The sequence below is a fragment of the Alligator sinensis genome, unplaced genomic scaffold, assembly GCF_000455745.1.
Source record: "Alligator sinensis unplaced genomic scaffold, ASM45574v1 scaffold338_1, whole genome shotgun sequence".
Lineage (NCBI taxonomy): Eukaryota > Metazoa > Chordata > Crocodylia > Alligatoridae > Alligator > Alligator sinensis.
This window is the reverse complement of record NW_005842719.1, coordinates 146,648-167,865: the sequence shown is the minus strand read 5'-3', so window position 1 is coordinate 167,865 and position 21,218 is coordinate 146,648. Positions and strand designations below refer to the sequence as shown.

The 21,218-nt window shown below is 48.5% G+C and overlaps 1 protein-coding gene and 1 long non-coding RNA gene across 2 annotated transcripts in view; one reads left to right on the top strand and one right to left on the bottom strand.

The window, feature by feature from the left end:
* Positions 1-21,218, bottom strand: part of DELE1 (DAP3 binding cell death enhancer 1) — a 43,142-nt gene that overhangs the window by 4,503 nt on the left and 17,421 nt on the right. The window contains exons 7-9 of the mRNA XM_014524997.2: positions 11,917-12,010; positions 10,173-10,315; positions 5,220-5,378 (exon numbers count right to left, since the gene is read on the bottom strand). Of these exons, the coding sequence (XP_014380483.1) occupies positions 5,220-5,378; positions 10,173-10,315; positions 11,917-12,010 (396 nt within the window). The remainder of the gene's footprint in view (positions 1-5,219; positions 5,379-10,172; positions 10,316-11,916; positions 12,011-21,218) is intronic.
* The window catches only part of LOC102378403, a 25,927-nt gene continuing 10,179 nt past the window's right edge, over positions 5,471-21,218 (top strand). The window contains exons 1-2 of the long non-coding RNA XR_325012.2: positions 5,471-5,821; positions 6,446-6,609. This is a non-coding gene — a long non-coding RNA (uncharacterized LOC102378403). The remainder of the gene's footprint in view (positions 5,822-6,445; positions 6,610-21,218) is intronic.

The window sequence follows — 21,218 nt, the reverse complement described above, 5'->3', positions numbered from 1 at the left end:
TTACAATCAGGATGCCTAGTACTTGGCTCCCTGTCAGAGAATCAAGCCATGATGTCCTGTGGACTTTACAACAACACTGAGGAAGGAAACATCCTCCTTTCTGTACAGCTTCCTGGGAAGGGAATACATTATTCCTAAGGAATGAGGGATTGTCCTCTGTCTTGGCAAAGAAGAGTAAGCCTTGAATATATGTAAAGAAAATGTCTTTGGGAAAACATGATTTGAGCTTAACCATTGTACTTGAGCAATAAAATCATTGTAAAAACCAAGGTTACTTTCCCATACTGGTACACAGTCTTTGGTACAGTGCAAAAAATGTACTGGGCCTGTTGCCAAAAGCCTTAGTTGACAGGAACCTACCAGAGTAGCTGTACTGCCATGACTACTACTTAGGCAGAGAGCTCTCCTTGTTGCACCAACACCCCACATTCTCAGAAATATTGTCCCTAGGGACTAGGCATGTGCATGATAAATAACCTGGCAACCAAGTCCCTAGCTAGATCACTTATACCTCGAGCCCCAAATGCCTCTTACTTTCTGTCACTGAATGCCCATCTTGGAATAGCTACAGACTAGCAGGGGAAAAGATGGAGGAGCACAGATCCACAAGTAATCCTGATGGACAAGTTATCAGATTAAGTGATGGTTCATTCTTCAAACATGGTCTGCAGTGATCTGCACTCTATCTTACAGCAGGACTGCAGAGATGCAAGGATAAAGTTTTTCAATTTCAGATTGATTTTCCCAAACCAAAGGTCTGATGTAAAGACTGAGACCAGTGGCAGACATTACACTTGAAACATGATTAAGTAGATAATCACATCTTTAGTAACCAGGTGCAACAGAGCAGGACCAAGGGGTCCAGACAGACGAAGCCAAAGTAGGCTCAGTGCTGTGAGCTGGGTGGAGAGTGCCAGGTGTGGCCATGATGCCTCTGGAGCCCCCTCTGCCCAAAGAGAGATAGCCCTGTCCAGCCTATCTCCCCTAGACTTTTCTGCCACGCCTGGATGCTATTATTTTTCTGTTTTTTTGTTGTTTTTTTTAAACCAAGGCTGCCCCAGGGATTCCCAAGTCTGGTCTCACACTTCTGAGCTTAGATGTTTCCACTCTTGGCCTTAAAGGCTAATTATGTGGTTCCAACCACCCCTTATACCACGCTCATGCCTTAAAGATATCACTGTGTAATTGCTCCCTTGTCAAGAGCCTCAGCCTCTGCCCCTTTTCTTTTGCTGGGCCCTCTAGCTCCAGTCTACTGTGCTAGACTGAGCTTCTGGGTTCCAGCCCCCATCTCTCTCTTATTTGGATCCTGGGCCCACTGGACCTGGTGTCAGTTCTTCTTGGACACTCCTGGCCCTGGCCTTACCCTAGATGTTTGTCTGGGTCCTTCCACCCTGCTTTGGGTGCTCTCCACCCAGCTCAGGGTGCTGAGTCTACTTTAGCTCTGTCTGTCTAGGCCCCTGGTCCTGTCTCTGCCCTGTTCTGGGCACTCTCCACCCAGCTCACAGAACTAAGGCTACTTCAGTTTGGTCTGTCTGCACTCCTTGGTCCTGCTTGGTTACTGCCTGAACTAGCCTACCCTCTCCCTTCGGGCTGCCACCTATTTTGGGGCCAAAACTCACTCCATGTCCTGGCCCCCTAGCTTCTGGTGGGCTCAGGACACCCTCATGCACTGTAGCACTATTGGGACCTCCACCAGTCCCAAACCACCAGATGAAACTCTAACAGAAGAATAAGCACACTGGCTATAACAAACTAAATCTGTGCACAGTCCAAACATCAACAGTACCTTACTGTCAGAGCAGCCATACCTCCCCTTGCCCTGGCTTATACCTCCCTGACAGAAACACCCTACTTACATCCTTAGGGAATTCCAGGAGGCAGCAGAGCCTCTTTCTGTAGTCTGTGGCCAGAAGTTGGCCACTCTGCAGCTTGCTAGGGCCAGTCTTCTTGATTTACATTTTAGGCTTATAAACTTCTTAAGTTTATAAGCCCCTTCCAGCCAGGTGGCACTCCAGCTGAGCAGGGGTTTCTTGTTAGGGCCTGAAGGCTGGTTGCCATGGCAGCTTATGACTGCTGCTCTAGCAGTCTCCCAGCTAGGCTTTGTCCTAGGGGCTTATTACCTTAGCTGTCAATTCCCTTGCAGCTCACTCCTCCCCAGGCAGAGCTCTCTTAACTGGCTGGAGATGCACTCCCCTTCCCTCTAACGGGCAGCTATCTGCTTAGGCAGCAGTGTTTCTTTGCTCCCTTCTTCTTGTGGCTAGCCCCTGTTCAGCTCCCTGGGATTTATCTGTTGCTATTTCTCTCATTAAAGTAACAGAAGCCCAAGGCTCCTTCTTACATCCAGCCACACAATTCATGCAATTAATAGCATGATAAAACAGGGAATAAGCCACAAAGTTAATACACAAAACTTACCATCTCGCCTTAAACTGAAGGTGTGGTCAGGGCTAACTAGTGGCTAAGATTAGTGCTTCCAGCTTTGTGAGTGCACCAGAGTCCAGTTGTCAGCACAGATTGCTGGAACTCCAAAAAAGAGTCCTGGAATATCTTGGAGAAGGACAGTAGGCATCTGATGTGGCACGTGCTCTCAAACCCTATTAATACTGGGATCCCAGCCACTTCCTAATAAGAACGCATACACTATAACTTCCTCGTAATATCTGGGGTGGAAACTGACTGGTCCTTATTACTATCCCCTTTTGCTAGTGTAATGAATATATGGAACCCTTCATCCTCTTCAAAAAGTATCTGAGTGTCTAAACCTCCCAATGCTACAGCCAAAAACTAAAACAGGAAGTTTCAAGAATCAATTAGTAAAACTGACAGCTCCCTTGGACAGAAAATTTGAAGAGCAATTCTTGAGCATGAATATATACACAAAGTCAGCTTTCCAAAATGTTACTACTTTAGGCAGCAGGAGGTGCAAGGGTCCATTTTAGTGGATGGAAGGCTGAAGTCGCAGCCAAGTGCATTCTCATTTCATGGAGTAAAAAGTGAGACTGCCTTGGATAAAGTGGGTAGTCCCAAATGATGGGAAGAGAGAATTTAACAGAAAACCCTTTGCACCTTATATAGAGCAGGGATGTGTGTGGGAGGGGCTCCTGCTGAACTTTCTTGACCTTTGCAGGGCAACCATTATGCAGTATCAAAAACAGTATCTGGCCTGTAGCATTTGGCCCTGCTCTTGAGACAGGAGACCCAATAGTAAGACTTAAAGAATCCAGAGACAGGTGCAGCAGGTGGGAGAAGTCCAAGCTGGTGCAGAGAACAGAGTGATCATGTGTGATCTTTCTCATACATGTGTCATACGTGATCTTTCTCAGCATCATGAAATATGAAGGCTCAGAAACTAGCTGCAAAAAAGGACATCTAACAACAGTCCAAGAGGAATGGATCTCTTAAGCCACATCTATCCAGTAAATTCTCCATACCTGGCAGCAAACAATCCACATTGTTCTGTGTGCACTGCTTTCCAAATTGGAAGCAATGTAAATAAAGTGCTTAAGGTTAGCATATTACCAGTTCTGAGTCACTATGTCTATTAGCTGGGCCTATGCCAACCAACTTTCCTGGATTTCTGTGGAGAAATGGTAGCATTGCTTCTGGTTTAGGAGCTAGGCAGTATGGGGCAGCCTAGTGAACTTTAGGGCCCTGCTGCCAGGCACAGTAATTTTACTATGTGTAGACACAGCTGTAAATCAGCTGGGGCTGTTCTTGCCCCAAGCACATTGTGTATTATGACCAGGGACCTAGGTTTTCTGTTTTCGATGGAAAAGCATGAATTTTCCCCTTTAAAGGAGAAAAATGCAAATTTCCAGCCTGCAATGAGCTGCTTGGGGCTGGAGGGAATGGGAGGGTGATTGGAGGCAGGGGGCATCACGTGCATGTGCACATGCATACACATAAGGGTGGCAATACAGCCAGGCAGGGTGGTGGGAGCAGCCCTGGCAGCTGGATACTATACAGGGAAATCTATGGGATGGGACGGCTGGAGGGCCTTGGCTTGGGGACCATCTGGGCACACCCACTGGTGACATGGGGGACTATGGGGGGGATATGCCTCCCCAGACTTCTGCAGTGACCATGGAGTGCTGGGCATGGGGCTGCAGCCTGGCCAGACCGGCACGTGGCAGGAGCCATCTCTGTGGCCCAGCAGACTGGACACAGTATGGGAGGGTGGAGAACTGTAGGGAGACCAAGTGCTGTCGCCAGGAGCCCTGTGTCAGCCAAGCCGCCATGGTGACATGTCCCCTGCCTGCCCAGCAGTGTGTGTGTGAGGGGGGTGGCAGTGGCAGCACAAAGTTGTGCCCTCCACTGTTGCACTGAGCAGGGGGTACCTCACCTTGGCAGCCACGGCAAAATGGCTGGTGTTGGGATCCTGGAGGCAGCGCCAGCAGGGGTGGTCTCCCTGCCCCACTTTGCTCTCAAAGTGGAGCTCTGGGTAGTGACACACTGAGCAGTGTTTGATTCCCTACTGAGAGCTGGGAGCGTGACGCCATGAGAAGCCAACTCCAAAATGTGGTGTCTGATTCCTAAATTCATGGGAGCTGACATCTATTAATGAGGTATGTCTTTTGCCTTCTGAGGATGTGCAGCTTACTTTGATACAAATCTCTGTATGGTTCTCTAACTGGATGAACCATGCCCCTGGTTACTGAAAATGGATGTTTCCCTAGTGGCAGATTCTTCTGGGCATGGGATATACAAGGCTGGTGGTGTCAGACTCAGAAGAGCAGGACAAAGTTCTCAACACCAATTCCTAACATTTGGCAGAGGAAAAGTCCTCTCTTCCATTTTTTATGAAGTAAGGATCCAAAACCTGGGGCAAAGATGGCGATTGCATACCTCCCTCATACAAAAAACACAGAGTGATTAGTAGGATGGGAACTAGTGGTTTGGGCACACTATAGTTAAAACTCTCATAAGGAAGTGGAGAAAGGTTAGCACAATCCTTAACAAAGAAACCCAAAAAACAAGCAAATAGCTCAACACTTAAAGCTAAGGACAAACTTCCATAAAGAATGATGGACATTGCTGTAGCTCTCCATCTCCAGCATGGAAATGGCAAGTAGGTACATGCCACATATTTGGGGAGGGGTGGTCCAAAAGGTAATGCATTCTAGGATGATCTGTGTTCCACTGTTTCCAGGGACAGGAGAAAGGGGAGGAACTCTACTGGTATGGCACTACTCAATATCCTCTGTATTACAGACACTTACCTCCATTAGTCCTGCTGCTGCTGCCTGCTCCAGAAGAATCCTTGCTTTTTGCAGGTCTGCTTTTTCTGCTTTGGACCCATAATGTAAGAGGCACCTGGCATAGCGGTATTGGGCTTTGAGGTGCCCACTCCTGGCTGCATGATGGTAATAGAGAGCTGCCTGAAAGCAGAGAAACATCCTTATGACACCTAGGTGGTATGTGCACCAGACTGCAATATCCTAAGGATGTTAATGGGGAAGTTGCAGGGGTCCATTCTGACATAGGTGCCACTGTAGCCTTCTGCAGTTAAATTTTCTTGCCTGCTCCCATCTGTAGCAGGCTGTTAGAGCCAAAGGCTACAGCCCAGCTGCAGGCAGTAACGCTAGGTACAGACTGCTCAGGACCAGGCCAGCGGAGGGAGATAATCAGTGGCTACAGGAAGTTAAAAGGCTCCTAGGAAGGGGAAGCCAGGGGAGTCAGACAGATAGGAAAATGAGAGAATATTGCTTGGCTAGACCAGGAATTTCTAGGGTCTGAGGAGAGATTTAAGGGCTATGAGACTGGGAGCAGCACCACCATGGCAGAGAGTTGAGCCACAGCCAGGTTAAGAGGAAAGACTGCAGTAAGTAGTATGTAAATAGCATAAATACCAGCTTGATGTTAGGTAAATAACATAGAAATAGATTCTTGCCTATTGCTTTTAATTTTATGTATTTTCTTGAGTTTTGCATTGCCTTAAGAAACTCCATTTTGTATTGCTCTGTAGCTTGATGTAAGTGCTTGGCCTTTTTACTCTTTTTGTATGCTGTATGGGTGAGAATGTATTTGTGGAAAAGGAAAACGGCTGGTGACTGTCTGAAGAATGTAGACAGATAAAAGGCCGAACAAGAAAAATCTGCCCTGGAACAGTGAGAACAACAGCTTCGAGAGGGAACAGTGATAACCCAGCAAAAGCCCAGAGGACTGGGTGACTTGACAAAGCTATAAAAGATGGGGTGAAACATCAATTTTTAGGTCTTGTTCTGCATGTCAGATGAACCAATACTCCAGAATGACATGATGGACAGTCAGGAGCCCAGCTCCCACTTGTGGCCAGCCAAGTTGATCACTAAGTTGATCTGAGCACTGATAAGACTGGTAACATATACCAGTGCAGAACAGAAATTGGGGTATGAATATGGTGGGTGTGTGTTTTAGTAAGTGCTTAATCAATAAATGCAGCATCTTGGCTTATCTTCCCTCATAGTTTTGAGCATTTGGCAATTTGTGTAACATGAGGAAGGAGCAGTAATTAGCCCCTGAGAAGACGTCTCCAGCTTAAGAGGATTCACACCTGTGAATTAACCTTCTATGGACTGTGTTTGTTAGTGTTTGAGGACTGACTCCTACAGGAGGATACCAGTAGGACAAGTAAGTGTTCCCTGGGAATAAAGGACTATATAGTATTAAAAGACTTTGAGCTAAGCAATAACTCTGAACCCACTACACCACCATAAACTCACTTATTCTCCCACGTAGCAGAAACCTTTACCTGACTTGTGCAGCCCTATCACAGTTGCCCACTGGAGCCCTCAGGCAAATTGTAACCTACCATTCACACACAAATACTAAAGTGGCTTTTGAGGTATGATCACCAGGGATCCTAGTTTTCCCTGACTTAAAAAAAAATAAAAAAAAATCCCAAATTCTCTAATACCGCCCCCCCCCCGTTGCAAATCTATGATTTTAAAGGGGTGCCCTTTGCTCCCCCAGCCCTGCTTGAGTGGCGGGGGGGGGGAGCAGCTGCTAGAGTTATGGGGCCAGGGATCTGGGTCTGCAGCCCAGGCTCCACTGTTGCAGCAGTGGCTTCTGCCCCTGCCCCCCTTCCCTGATGCTGCCTGTAGGGGGCAAGGGGACCCACGCCCCCCAGATCTGTGCACAGGCCAGGAGCAGCTGTGCGCTCAGTCTCCTGCCATGCTCCCTTACCCCAGGGCCTCTGCAGCCCAGCATGCATGAGCTGGTGCTGCAGGTCACAGCACAGCTGTGCACAGGAATCTGCTTGTTGCTGCAAGTTCTGTGCTGCCCTGATAATGCATCCCCTACATGACCAGGGGCTAAGGCACAGGGGTGCGCACGGGAGATGCATCTCTAGGGCAGTGCAAAGCTCACAGTAGCAAGCAGCTCTTCTGTGAGGCCACACTGTGCCCTGCAGTGCTGGGCCATACCTGCTGGGCTGTAGGGGTCCCAGGGGAGGGCAGGAGCCTGAGCCTGTGCCTGATCCAAGCACAGATTTGGGGGAAATATGCCCCCTCTCCTCCCATGGGAGTGCATGCAACGGTGAGGAACTGGTCCCCGCTCCCTGCTGGGGCCCTGCAGCCACGCATTGTGGCTCTGGGCCCTAAGCCCCATCTATCACCTGGCTAGGCAGCAGCCCCAGCCCTGCCCAACTCCCTCCCTATGGGGGCCTCAATCCCACCCCCAACTTACCTGCAGGAGCTGCTTTCCAGGCTGCCTGGTAGGCATCCCCTGCCTGACTGCCCTCCTCCTGCTCTCCCCAGCCCCTTACAGGCTGCAACTCTGCCAGCCTGGGAGGACTCATTGCAAAACTGCAAAATCCACGGGTTTCTCTGCTAAAATGAGATATTTACATTTTACTTGGGTAAGGTGGGGAGGGAGGTAAAAAACCTGTGTGTGTTTTTTTTTCTCTCTCTGTGGGAAATGGAAAACCCTGATCCCAGGAGAGAACTGTTCTGGGTGGTCTCCCTGTGAACAGGTGCTACCTCCTAAGGAAAGCTAAATCCACATGTGCACACAATATGACTGATACCTCACCCCAGCCCTCATAATGCCACCCTATTACATCCTCGTAGCAACCTGAGAAATGGCTCATACAAAAGAGCAATATTAGGGAAGCAGCTTATGTTTTTAAGCTTTTTCAAAGTGCTTTTGCAGCTTGGGAATCTGAAGGTGGGATAGCATCAGAAGCAGGGAAGGCAGAGTAGGATACGATCCTTTTGGTGCCGGTACTTACACTGTCCGAAGGCCACATTCCCTGCACTTGGAACCATGCTAAACCTCTTGAAGGCAAGAGTGTAACATCACAGGGTATGGACACATACATTTAGAGCCATTTCAAAAAGGGAGGGGAGACTCTTGCTCAGAACCATGCAGCAGCTGTTGTGGGAGAAGCCTGTTAGGTGTATGACCTGTTCAATCAGTAGAGAATAGTTGAATGCTGGCAGTGTAACTGCCCTCTTTAGAGTTCAGAGTTACCTCTGGAGGTGAGAGGTGTGGTTTCTTCTATATGTTGAAATTCTTGGCTCAGGCTAGCTACAGCTGAGATGGGCATTGTCACAGCTACTGACACTTGAGCTGTGATTTCAGGCTTATCTCTAGTCATTAGGGCTAGAAGTCCTTTTTTTTTTTTTTTTTTTTTTTTTTTTTTTTTTCATGACTGGAAGGTGGAGGGAGAGGAGCATTGCTGTGCAACAAAATAAGGATCTTTGGTCACAAGCACATGTGTTGCCTAGAGCCCTAATCTGTTTCTTTTTACAACTACTTGGGATTAAGGCACTTGAGGGACATGATAGCAGCCCTTCAAATACTTGAAGGGCTTTCTTCTTTATGGCAGCCCTTCAAATACTTGAAGGGCTGCCATAAAGAAGAAGAAAGCACCTTTCCTCTCCTGCTGCAGAAAGTAGGATGCTGAGCAATGGCTTGAAGTTGCAGCAACATAAATTCAGATTGGATCTCCAGAAAACTTCTTCACTGTTAGAATAGGGAGGCAGTGGAATAGACTGTTTAGGGAAGTTGTGAACTCTTCATCAATGGAGGTGTTCAAGAAGAGATTGGATAGCCACTGGTTAGGGAGGATCTAGGTGTAACTATGCCTATGTTCTACTATGGCAGTGTTCTACCAGGTGCCTGCTACTTGGAGAGCAGCGATAAGAACCCAGCAGGTTGTCAGGACAACCGGTTAATGAGGGAAGTGGCTGAACCTGTACCTAGTCAGCTGACTGGAAGGGGCAGGGCCAGGAGGGCAGTTGTCTGCCAGCAGCAAAGGGGGAAGGAGCTCTCCCAGAATAAGCAGGGGGGGAGGGGAGAGCCCTGGCTACAGGTACAGCCCTGAGGCTGGTAAAGGATGGAGCACCCCTGGGGTGGCTGGAATAATGGTGTTTTAGCCAGGCGGCTTGAATTTGTTATAGCCCATGGGCTTGTGTTTTGTTTGCTGTTTAAAACCAGTGGCTTGGGTAAGGCTATTAGGGGATGGAGGAGGCCTCATAGGGGACCCATGGTAGCGTGAGGACCCTGGTGCCAGAGAGGGTGCAGTAATTGGGGTGCACTGACCCAATGCCAGAGAAGGCACAGTGTTTGTAGTGCACCAGCCTGAGCGCCAGTGGGGGCGCAGAGCGAGACAGGGCTGCAGAGAGCCGAGGGAGGACAAGGGGGCCAAATTGTAATGGCCCAGACCAAATGACATCAGTTCCATCTGTGAGGCTTGGTGTGGTAAAGGGGTGGTCAGAGCCTCTCATAGCCCATAAGGCTGGGGTGCCCTGAAATACCCATTATAGAATGGGGCCCACAAGGGATTCAGGAGCCCTGGGGCCAGTGTACAGCAAGAAACCGTGTCTAAGATGACAGAAAGGCAGCCTCCCTATCATACACTTTCCATCAAAGACGTGGCGGGCAAGAATTGAGGGTGCCCTTTAGGCCAGCTTAGCATGGTAAAGGGGCCTTAGGGGAGATCACAGCGACCCTAAGGACACCACACTATTACAACACTACTTTGATATGACCTGAGCAGAACAGCAAAACTGTCCAGCCAGGAACATGTGAGTTCTTGTTACCAAGTGTACTGATTCTCCTGCTGGTACATTAAGGTTAACCAGTGCATGTGAAGATGCAAGTAGACACAGTAGCTATATTTCTGTAGTAAACAACATCAGAGCATGGCCTCTTACAGGCCAGTCCCAGCCCAGCATGCAGTGAGTTACCTTTCCCAGGGCAGTCTTTGTGCCTCTGCCATGCTCGTAACACAGACCTACGTTGAACTGGGCTTTGTTGTAGCCCTGATCCGCTGCTAACTTGAAGCAGATATAGGCTGCTCTGTAGTGTCCAGCCTTTATGCTTCTGATCCCTGGTAAGAAAGCAATGCACATTCAGCAAAAAAAACAAAGAAAATGTACAGAGCGTTACTTTTGTTTCACAGCAGCTGTTTGTCAGCCTCTGCTCAACTCTTCTCCACCAAGCTCACTGACCTCCATCCTACAGCAGCTTAGTCTACTTTGCCACACCAGTGCTCTGAACACTCTAACATTTCTTTTTTCCAGAGCTCAATGCCAGTGGGTGTGTCTACATATGCTATTAATGCTATAAAGGCTTATTGTGCAATAAATACTGCACAGTAAGCCTTCCCTGGGACCATGTCTACACATGCTTATTGTTGGTAGCTAATCTGCTTTCAATGGGAGCAGCCTGGTAGAAGGCTGTTCCTACTTTGCTCTGGTCCCCTGCAGCAGCCAGAGAGAGCTCCCCTGGGGTGCTAGCCAGGAGCTGGCAGGCAGCATGGAGCTGGCTCCCCACGCACACGGGGCCAGGAGAGCTCTGTCGGCTACAGCGCAGCTTCTCTGTGCAGCTGGGATCTGTTCCCCTTCTGGGGCAGTTGCCAGCCAGCCCCAGGCTGGGTGGGGATTTCCCTGAACAGCCGGGCTGTGGTGGAAACAAAGGGCTCCCCAGTCCTGGTGCTACTCGGCTCCTGTAGGGAGCCAGGAGCTGAGCAGTGCTGGGACAGGGTGAAGGCAGAGAGCTACCCTGTCCACGTGCTGCTTGGCTCCTGGGGGAAGTTTTGAGCTGAGCAGTACCAGGACTGAGGGAGTTCCCCATCTCCTGTGGCCCCCTCATGTTGGGGCTGATTAGGAGTAAATTTTCTCCTGGTCAGTGTCTACACATGCACTACTGTGCAGTACCTACTGCACAGGTAGCTACTACCTGTAAATACAGGTAGTAAACTACTGCACAGACTAATTTACTGCACAGTAAACAGTGCACACATGTAGATGTTGACACTTTACTGTGCAGTAGATTAATCTACTGCACAGTAAATCATCTTGTGTAAACAGATCCAGAAAGAATTACCCCCCAAAAAGGGTATGTCTGGTGGTTGAGAATGTCATAGACCCCCATCCTTCTCTCATTTAACTTTCAAGAGTGCAGGGGAGGAGTTTCTTTCAGTTAATGTCCAGCTCAGCCCCTGACATTCCCTGGTCCTGCAGCTACCAACCAGCTGCTTTTTCCTGAGCTACTGCCACAACCTTAACTTCTCCTTAGTGGTGCAAATCTTCATTTCTCTATCAACTGGCCCCAAAGTTTAACATGTTGGATGACAGCAGAGGAGGTACAAAGGTGGGATGGGTCTTTTCAGAGGAAACAAAATGGAGATGGCCATTGTTGGTACCAAAGGATGCTAAAGAGCAAGGCTTGCTACAAGGATGCCTAAATAGAAATATGATATTAGAACAATCAGATTATAGGAACCCTATGGCAGTAGATCTTTTAAGATGCCTGACATTTGCTCTTGTACAAGGATTCCAGTTCTCTGGAGTTTACACCTTCTGTCTTTACAAAAGCCTTGCAAGATGTCTGAAGCTTTCCAAAAAAGGAAGAAAGCTGGACAGTTAACTTTTACCAGGAAAAAAGAAATCTGCTGTGTAAGAACATAATGGATGCAATCTACATTACCTAGGATATTGAGTGCAGTAGAAGTGTTGGCCTGGAAAACTTGCTGCAACTGGGAAACAGCTTCTTTCAGGCACTCTTGCTGTGCTGTCTTAACCTACAGAATGAGGAAAGAGGGGCACCAAAAGGCAGTTAAATTTAACTCATACCAGCAATAATCCCCTGTACCATAAAATTAGGTGCTTTCAGGGCAACACAAAATCCTCCTATGCACAGGCTCCCCCTGGCCAGGGGGTGGGGTGCAGGAGAGTATGGTGGTGGGAGGATCTGTGAGCATGTATTGTGTGGGGGGTGGGGTGGGGGTGGGAGTGTATGGTGGAGGGTGTGTATGGGTATGATACAGTGCAGGGGGCCATGTGTGTATGGCGGGGTGTGTTGAGTGAGTGTGAGGATGAGGTGGGAGGATGTGTGGGTGTGGTGGGGAAGAGTGGGGGGGTGTCTAGGAGGGCATGGGTGTGTGTGGTGGGGGATGCATGTGTGTAGAGGGGAGGGGGGGGCATAGGACAGTGGTTCCAAACTCTGATAGACTGAGTACCACCAATTTAAAATGATACAGCCTTAAGTACCACTAGCATTTTTTTTTCATACACATAGGCAAATAGGCTTTGTATTAAAACAGAATCAAAACATCTAGTAATCATAAAATATTATTTTGTCAGTTACAGTAGTCAATTAAAACAATTGTAAATTGGAAAATAATCAGCGTAAACCAGGGGTAGGCAACATTTTTGGCTGGAGTACCAAAAAACTTGCAATGTGTACCCTGTAAGGTGCCAGAATATGGGCACTCCAGAAAAACAAAACTGGGATGGAGGGTTGGTGTATCTGGCGTAATAGTCGATTAGAATCAAATAAAACTGTCCCCGTAGGTCAAAAATGTCTGCTGCCAGTACTAGCCAAGGGCTCTGATTACTGGGTTGGAGCTCTTGACAAGGTGCACAATTTGCAATCCATTACTCGAGGTGGGCATTCATTTTAGGCCAAGACATGATTTGTCAAGCTTGATGGGGCACGTGAAGCAATGTCAACACGTTGGCTCTCATACCACTTGGAATGATTATTTTTGGCCCAATCGTAAGCAAATCATTCTGAATCTAGATTTGGTCTCTGAGAGGCCAGTAGGGATTTAGTTCAAATTTGACTTGCTTTTGCCTGCTTGGCCATCCATTAAGATGCCACGCTCTAAGGGCTTGTAAGGCCTTGTCAGACTTTGTGTGCTCCTGTAACTGCTGGAGTAAATGGCCAATGAGTGGCTCCATTTCTGTCAGACCGTGAATTGCCTTTTCTGAGTGGAAAAGATCGGGTTCAGGAGGAGGAATAAGCGCTGTGGCTGTAGAAAGTGTGTCAGCCACTAACATGTCTTTGCCTTTAGTATAATGAATCTGGATGTCATTTTTGGAGCTGCAACAGCATCCTCCATAGCTGTGCTGGAGCCTTTCCTATGGGCTCTGCAAAAATTGCTTCCAGGGGTTTGTGGTCTGACTGGACCCATACCTGGGTGCCATATACATACGGGTGGTAATTGTCTTCACCATGACAGAAGTTCTCTTTCAATCTGTGCATAATTTCTCTCTGTTTGTGTTAGAGCCCTCAAAGCATATGCAACTGGTTGATTCTGCTGAAACAGACATGCTCCTAAGCTGTCTTTGGAGACATCTGCTTGGATTTTCAGCTGCTCTGCTGGGTTGCTGCTCTGCTGGGTTGAAGTACCTGAGCACAGGTGACATTGTGATGGTTTGATTGAGCTTATCCAGGGGTGCCTGGTACTCAGGTTCCCATTGCCAGATAAAGTCATTCCCGAGAAGTGCTCTCAGCAGGGCTGTCAGGCTTGACTTGTATGGAATGTATTGCGCCGAGTACTGAAGGATTCCAAGGAGTCTCTGAAGGCCCTTTTTGTCTGTTCTGTTGATGGCTTCCACTTTGTCATCATCTAGTTTGACACAATCTTGTGAGAAGATATGGCCCATATATATAACACTGTCTACTAAAAACTGTATTTTGTCCTTATTAAACTTTACTCCTTTCAGATGTGCTCTCTCCAGGACTTGTTTCAGGATAGTGTCCTGCTCCTCTTTGGTAGTTGCTGCTATGTGCATGTTGTCTGTGATTATGTGGATTCCTGGAATGTCACCAAAGCTCTCATAATTCTTCTGTTGGAATACTTTGCTAGCTGACTTAACACTAAAAGAAAGGCAACTGAAGTGGTGCCACCCCCATGGTTATTTTAAAGATGCACAACTCTGTCGATTACTTGTCCAATTTGACTTGCCAGTAGCCATCCTTTTCATCAAGAATGGTGAACAGCTTCTTACCTGACAAGCTCTTCTGCACATCTTCTACAGTGGGAATCAAAAAGTGCTGCCTCATCACTGCCTTGTTGAGGTCTTGTGGGTCTAAACAAAGTCATAGCGAACAGTCCTTCTGTGTGATCACAAGGGTATTGAGCCAGGGCGTGGGTTTAGTCACCTTTGTAATATCTCCCACAGCTTCTCTTCCAGCTTTTTGAGGGCAGGCTTCAACTTGCCTAGGGTTGCATAGGGAATTTTTCTACACCCATGTACAACTGGTGGTACCGTTGGGTCGACATAGATGTGATGGGTACCAGGAAATTAGCCCAAACCTTCAAAAACATCTGGGTATCATTTGAGAAGGTCTGCCTTGGTTGCAGGTGCTGTCGGAGCCGTTCCATGGAGTCATCTGATAAGGTCTATGGTGGTGCAGGCTACCCTACCAAGTATTGGTGGGTCACTATTGTCTATTACATAAAAGGTTAAATCGGATTCATTAGCACCAGATTTACATGAGGCTGAACTTGGTTCCTTATTCCTGGTTCCCTAATCCCCGTTCCCTTTTCAAAGCTAATCTAGACCCAATAAAAACTTGTTATTAATGAATTACACATCCCAAAGAGAGAATTTCATTAGCTATGCATATGTACTAATTAATATGAAAAATAATATCTCTCATCAAGTACAGAGCCCTAAACAATGGGATTATGGGGCAACATACTTCTTGGGCCACCCCAAATTTCATGGTGATGCCACTGGGGGGCTGTCCCAAGGAACCATGAACACAATCCTGCCCGGCCCAAAGCACGGTTTGGCCATGCCAGGCTGCCAACTAACAGCCCCATGCCCACTATACTAAGTATAATGGCTTGAATAAGGAACACTGGGATTATGGCTAGAAATTCTGCTTGGGCTACACATCAGAATACCTCTGCGCAACTGGGGGACTGTCCTGGAAATCTGTGACCAGAGACTTGCCCAGCCCAAGGTGCGGTTTGGCTATGCCAGGCTGCCAACAGACAGTACCCCAGCCACTGTGCTAAGTATATGGTCTTGAATTAGGAATTGGTTGGTGGGCTGGGATTAGAGATGGAAATGCTTCTTGGGCCACCCCATGCCATGACTCTGCGGCACTGGGCCACTCTCCTGGACACCTCTAACCAGAATCTTGCCTGGCCCAAAGCACAGATTGGTGGTGCCAGGCTGCCAACTGACAGCCCTCCATTCCCACTGTATGAAATACATTGGCTTGAATAAGGAATTGGCTTTTGGGCTGGGATTATATTTAGAACTCCTTTTTGGGTTACTCCTTGGTTTACCTCTGTGCTACTGGGGAACTCTCCTGGACATTTTTGACCAGAGACTTGCCCAGCCCAAAACCTGGTTTGGCCATGCCCAGCTGCTATCTGACGGCCCCCCAGCCACTGTTCTAAGTATGATGGCTTGACTAAAGAACTGTTTTTTGGGCTGGGATTAGAGATGGAAGTCCTTGTTGGGCCATCCTACTCTATGACTCTGTGGCACTGGGCAATTCTCCTGGGCATCCCCGACCAGAGTACTGTCTGGCCTGAAGTGGTGGGAGGGAGGAGGGGAGTGTGGTTGGACCTGAAGCGGTTGGGGGGGTGGCTTGGGTTCAGATCTGAAGCAGCGGGACGGAGATGCGGGGAGAGCGGGATGGGAAAAGGGGGGGCATGGGGCCAGGCACAGTCAGAGGCAAACCAACCCGGGGTGCTCCCTCCTAGCCATGTCACTTGGGAAGGGAATCTCACCCAAAGCTGCCATCCAGGGACTCTACCACTGGCGGTCCAAAATAAATTCCTTATTTGAGCCAGTATACTTAGTGCAGTGGGCATGGCATGAAGAAACCACACTCTGGGGTGTGGGGAGAAAGGCGCAGGTACTGGCCCCATGCCCCACCCCCCTTCCCCAACCCCGCTCTACTCGCACCTCCATCCCTCCCAGCCCAAAAAACCGTTCCTTATTCAAGCCATTATATTTAGAACAGTGGCTGGGGGGCTGTCAGATAGCAGCTGGGCACGGCCAAACTGTGTTTTGGGCTGGGCAAGTCTCTGGCCAAAGATGTCCACGAGAGTCCTCTGGGGACACAGGTATGCCATGGGGCGGCCCAAAAAGGATTTCTAAGTATAATCCCAGCCCAAAAACCAATTCCTTATTTAAGTCAATGCATTTCATACAGTGGGAATGGGGGGCTGTCAGTTGGCAGCCTGGCACTGCCAAGCTGCACTTTGGGCCAGGCAAGATTCTGGTTAGAGGTGTCCAGGAGAGTGGCCCGGTGCTGCAGAGTCATGGCATGGGGTGGCCCAAGAAGCATTTCCATCTCTAATCCCAGCCCACCTATTGATTCCTAATTCAAGACCCTATGCTTAGAACAGTGGCTGGGGTGCTGTCTGTAGGCAGGCGGGCACAGCCAAACCGCGCTTTGGGGTGGCCAAGTTTCTAGTCAGAAATGTCCAGCAGTGTCCCCTGGTGGCACAAAGATTTGTTCTGGGGTTGCCCAAGAAGGATTTCTGGGTATAATCCCAGTCCACAATTCTCGTCCGATGCGGGTGAGGGGGGGGGGGGGGGGGGGGGGGCGGTGTCAGTTGGCACCCTGTCATGGTCAAATGATGTTTTGGGGTGGGCAGGTTTCTGTTCAGAGATGTCCATGAGAGTCCCTCAGTGTCACAGAGGTGCAGTCTGGGGTGGCCCAAGACGACTGCTGGGTATAATCCTAGCCCATAATCCAGTTCCTTATTCAGTTCCATAGATTTAGCACAGTGGCTGGGGTGCTGTCTGTTGGCACCCTGGCACGGCCAAACCGTGCTTTGGGCCGGGCAAGTCTCTAGTCACAGATGTCCAGGACAGTTCCCCGGTTGCGCAGATGTATTCTGATGTGTAGCCCAAGCAGAATTTCTAGCCAGAATCCCAGCCCGAAAGCCAGTTCCTTATTCAAGGCATTATACTAAGTATAGTGGGCATGGGAGCTGTTAGTTGGCAGCTTGGCACGGCCAAACCATGCTTGCTTTGGGCTGGGTGGGTCATGGTTCTTTGGGACAGTCACCCAGTGGCATCGCCACAATTTGGGGTGGCCCAAGAAGTATTTTGCCCCACAATCGCATCCTAATCTGACCTTTGTTTAGGGCTCTGTACTTGACGTGGGATATTATTTTACATGTTAATTAGTACATATGCATAGCTCATGAAATTCTGTCTCTTTGGAATGTGTAATTCACTAATAAGTTTTTTATTGTGTCTAGATTTTTTTTGAAAAAGGAACTGGGAATAAGGAATAAGGGACCGGGAATAAGGAACCAACTTCAGCCTAGTCAGATTTGCAGCGTGCAATGATTGCACCTTGTGGTTTGATGCATGCACCACCAAATGCAACCCATGTAACATGAACTGGAGTCTTCCATACTTTTCCTTGCAAAGCCTTTGCTACATCTGCTGGGACAGTGTTTGCTTCTGTTCCAGTATCTAACTTAAAAGCAACTAGCAAGCCAGCAATCACGACTGTGCTATACTAGGCCTTTTGGTTATCAAAGATCTGTGAGTACTGCTTTGCAGACATTGCACCCATATATAGGGTACTGACTCCTTCTACAGACTTTGGAGCTGTAGTGAGCATGTTTGTTATTACCCTGAAATAGAATAGTTTTCTGATAGCATACTGTTAGGTTAACAATAATTTGGATTATTAAGAAGTATTAGCTTTGCAGCTGAATACAAGGCATGACCTGTGGCCTAGCAATGCCGCTGACCACAAGGCAGAATGATAGCTAAGCCTTTGCTTGTGTCAAGTAATCATTTTAACTGTGTTAAGCATTTTCTGAGTAAAATGCAGCAAGTGGATCTGTGTCTGTGTGCTGGAAAATCAGCTACAGCAAGAAGCAAGATAAGACAAAGAAGCCATTGTTCTAAGTACAGTGATCGTGTCCTTAAGAAGTATCTACTACTATGCAAGGTTTTACTAACATATCATAATGTTACTGTTACTTAACTTTTAGCTTTTAAAAAGTGCTAGTTCAGCTTAATAGAAATATGCTGTTACAAAGATTTGTAAAGCACCGCCCAAGTATTGCTTTTGTTAACCCTGTAGTCTTGCCTTATTGTAAAAAGTATAAAAGAACGCCCCAGCCTTTAGGGGAGGCCATTTTGCCTCTTTGCTGGCTTATGGTCATTTGCTCGAGCAAATAAACTGCAGTAAAAGCCTTTACTCGTGTTACCTGATTCCTATGCAGCTAGACAACGAACTCCAGGGAGTTTTCTCCCATGACACTAGGGTGAGGGAGGGATTTTCCAGAAGCCTATCTTTTGAGTTTGCAGTCAGTTATGCTAAAGACAATTTTGTCCCTCAACATAACATCCTCAGCAAGTACAAATTCACAATGCTGTGCTCTGCTTCTGAGCTCTGTAACAAAATCATCTATGGCTGCAGCCTCATTGTATCTAAGTTGCCAGAACTGATACAGTTCAAAGACAGTCTTGTTTGTTTTTTTTTTCTGGGCTTGTAGTAGTTCTTGAATGCTGTAAGCACCTCCTAAGGGTTTTGTTATTAGGGTCTGCAAACACCCCTTTCATGTTGCTGTAAATTTCTAGGGCTTTATCCCCAATGCAGTTAAGTATGACTACAATTTTATAATCCTCTGCCTCTTCCTCAGCCTTTGTGACTGCAAGGTATAATCAAAGTTTCTGTCCCATCTCTTCCAATTCTCCCCAAGATTTCCAGTAAAGGATAATGCTGATGGAGGTTTGAAATACTTCATTTTTTTTCATCTTTTGAATGAAAACTGTAACCCCCTTAATCAGGCTGCTGGTGACTCCACTGACGGATGGGTCACTTCTGACACCCATATAATGTTTACTCTGTGCCACTGGGTTCCAGGGCTGGGGCACTCACTCAGACTTCCATGCCTTTGGGGTTCTATCCTTGAGTCTCTATTCAGCAGAGATTGGTGGGGTGGTAAACAGCTTTATCTTTATTAGGAACAGGATTCAGCAACAGGGAGAACTACAACTATGCTTCACCACAAACCACACCCACAGGACATCATGGGGAGAGACTGGGTCATCCCACTGCTCGCCCCTTAAAGGTATATTCCATAAACCATAGGTGCCTTGCTCCCACCCTTATGGGTGGAAGGGCTGGGTGGGGTGCAATTTGTTGGTGGGCTCCATAGGCTGGATGAAAGTACCTGGTGGGCTGTCCTATTCTGCCTGCCCCTTACTTAGGTGGAGCTTTCACAAAGCTAGGTGGGGAAAAATTCAGAACCGATACAAATTCTGTTGCTGAATCACTGCTGAACACGTGGAATACAGCTGTGTCGCAGAGCACTGAGGTGCCCTGCTCCTAAGGAGGAGAAACTGCTAGGGAAGGGACCCTAGCAGTGAGGGAATAAGGAGCCCAGCTGGTGGTTGCCAGGGCAACTGGAGTCAGCAAACGACCCACACCTGCCAGCGGTCAGCTGGCTGTAAGGGGCAGGGCCTGGCTCTTATAAAGCCCAGGAGCTGAGACCAAGCAAGTTCCCTGCCAGCAGCCAGAGGCAGGAGCTCCTAGGCCAGGATGCGAGAAGAAGCCTGACCGCAGGTACAGCTTAAGCTGAGTAAAGGATGGCAGCTCTAAGATGTCTGAGCAACATGGTTTTAGCCAGGCAGCTTTAAGTTATGTTACAGCCTAGGGGCTTGTGTTTTGCTTTGTTGTTGTTTCACTGGTGGTTTGGGTGAGGCTATTAGGGGTTGGAGGAGGCCTCATAAGGCACCCACAGCAGCGTGCGGACCCCAGCGCCAGTGAGGGCACGGCGTACGGGGTGCATAGACCCCAGCCCCAGAGAGGGGGCACTACTGAGAAGCCCCAGTGCGGGCGTGGTGAGCCCCAGAGAGGGGGCACTATTGAGAAGCCCCAGTGCGGGTGTGGCGAACCCCTGAGGAAGGGCGTAGCACTGTGGTGAGCTCCGGAGAAGAGGGGTAGCAGTGTGGTGGCCCCGAGAGATGGGGGGCTTTACCGAGAAGGCCCCAGAGAAGGGGGCAGCACTTAAGAAGGCCCGAGGAGAGGGCAGCAGTACTGAGGAGCCCCAGAGAAGGGGGCAGTATTATCAGAAGGGGCAGCATTGTGGAGAAGGCCCTGGAGAGAAAGGCAGCGTTACTGCGAAGGCCCCAGAGAGAAGGCGGCGCTGCAGAGGATCCCTGAGAGAGGGCAGCGCTACGGAGAGGCCCCAGAGAGGGCGAGTGTATATTTGACAGACCAACGTCTATTCCAGCTGCAAGGCTTCGGGCGTGGTATAAGGGGTGGTTGGAGCCACACATAGCCCATAAGGCTAGGGTGCCCCAAAGCACCCATTTGCAGGACAAGACCCACAAGGGGCTCGGGGTATTTGACAGACCAACGTCTATTCCAGCTGCAAGGCTTCGGGCGTGGTATAAGGGGTGGTTGGAGCCACACATAGCCCATAAGGCTAGGGTGCCCCAAAGCACCCATTTGCAGGACAAGACCCACAAGGGGCTCGGGGGTCCACGGGGACAGAAGTCGCAATGAACCGTGTCCAAGATGATGTAAGGCAGCCTCCCAAACTTATCTAAACAGCAAAGACGTGGCAGGCGAGAATCAGTGGGTGCCCTTGGGCTGACTTGGCATGGAGGAAAGGGGCCTTAAGGAGATCACGGCCTTCCTGTAGGACCCCGCCGTGACAAGCTGTGAATGCTTTTACACTGCATTTTGTGACATCCTTCTTAGATGTGCCAAGAATAGTATCCCCAGAGGGTATAGGAAAAATGATATCCCTGGCTGCGATGATAAATGCCAACAGTTTACTAATAAAGTTTCATTTCAGCTGAGCCAGAACAAGCCAACAATGATACAACAGAGCTCATCAGCCGTTTAGATACAGTAATAAAAGCTTGATGAGAAGAAACACTGGAGTCGGCGTAACTTTTCACACTCCAGCTAGAAGGCTTGGCAGAAAATAAACCAGTTTACAGGAAAGAAACAAAAGGTAACAAAAGGGGCAACATTGGACCCCT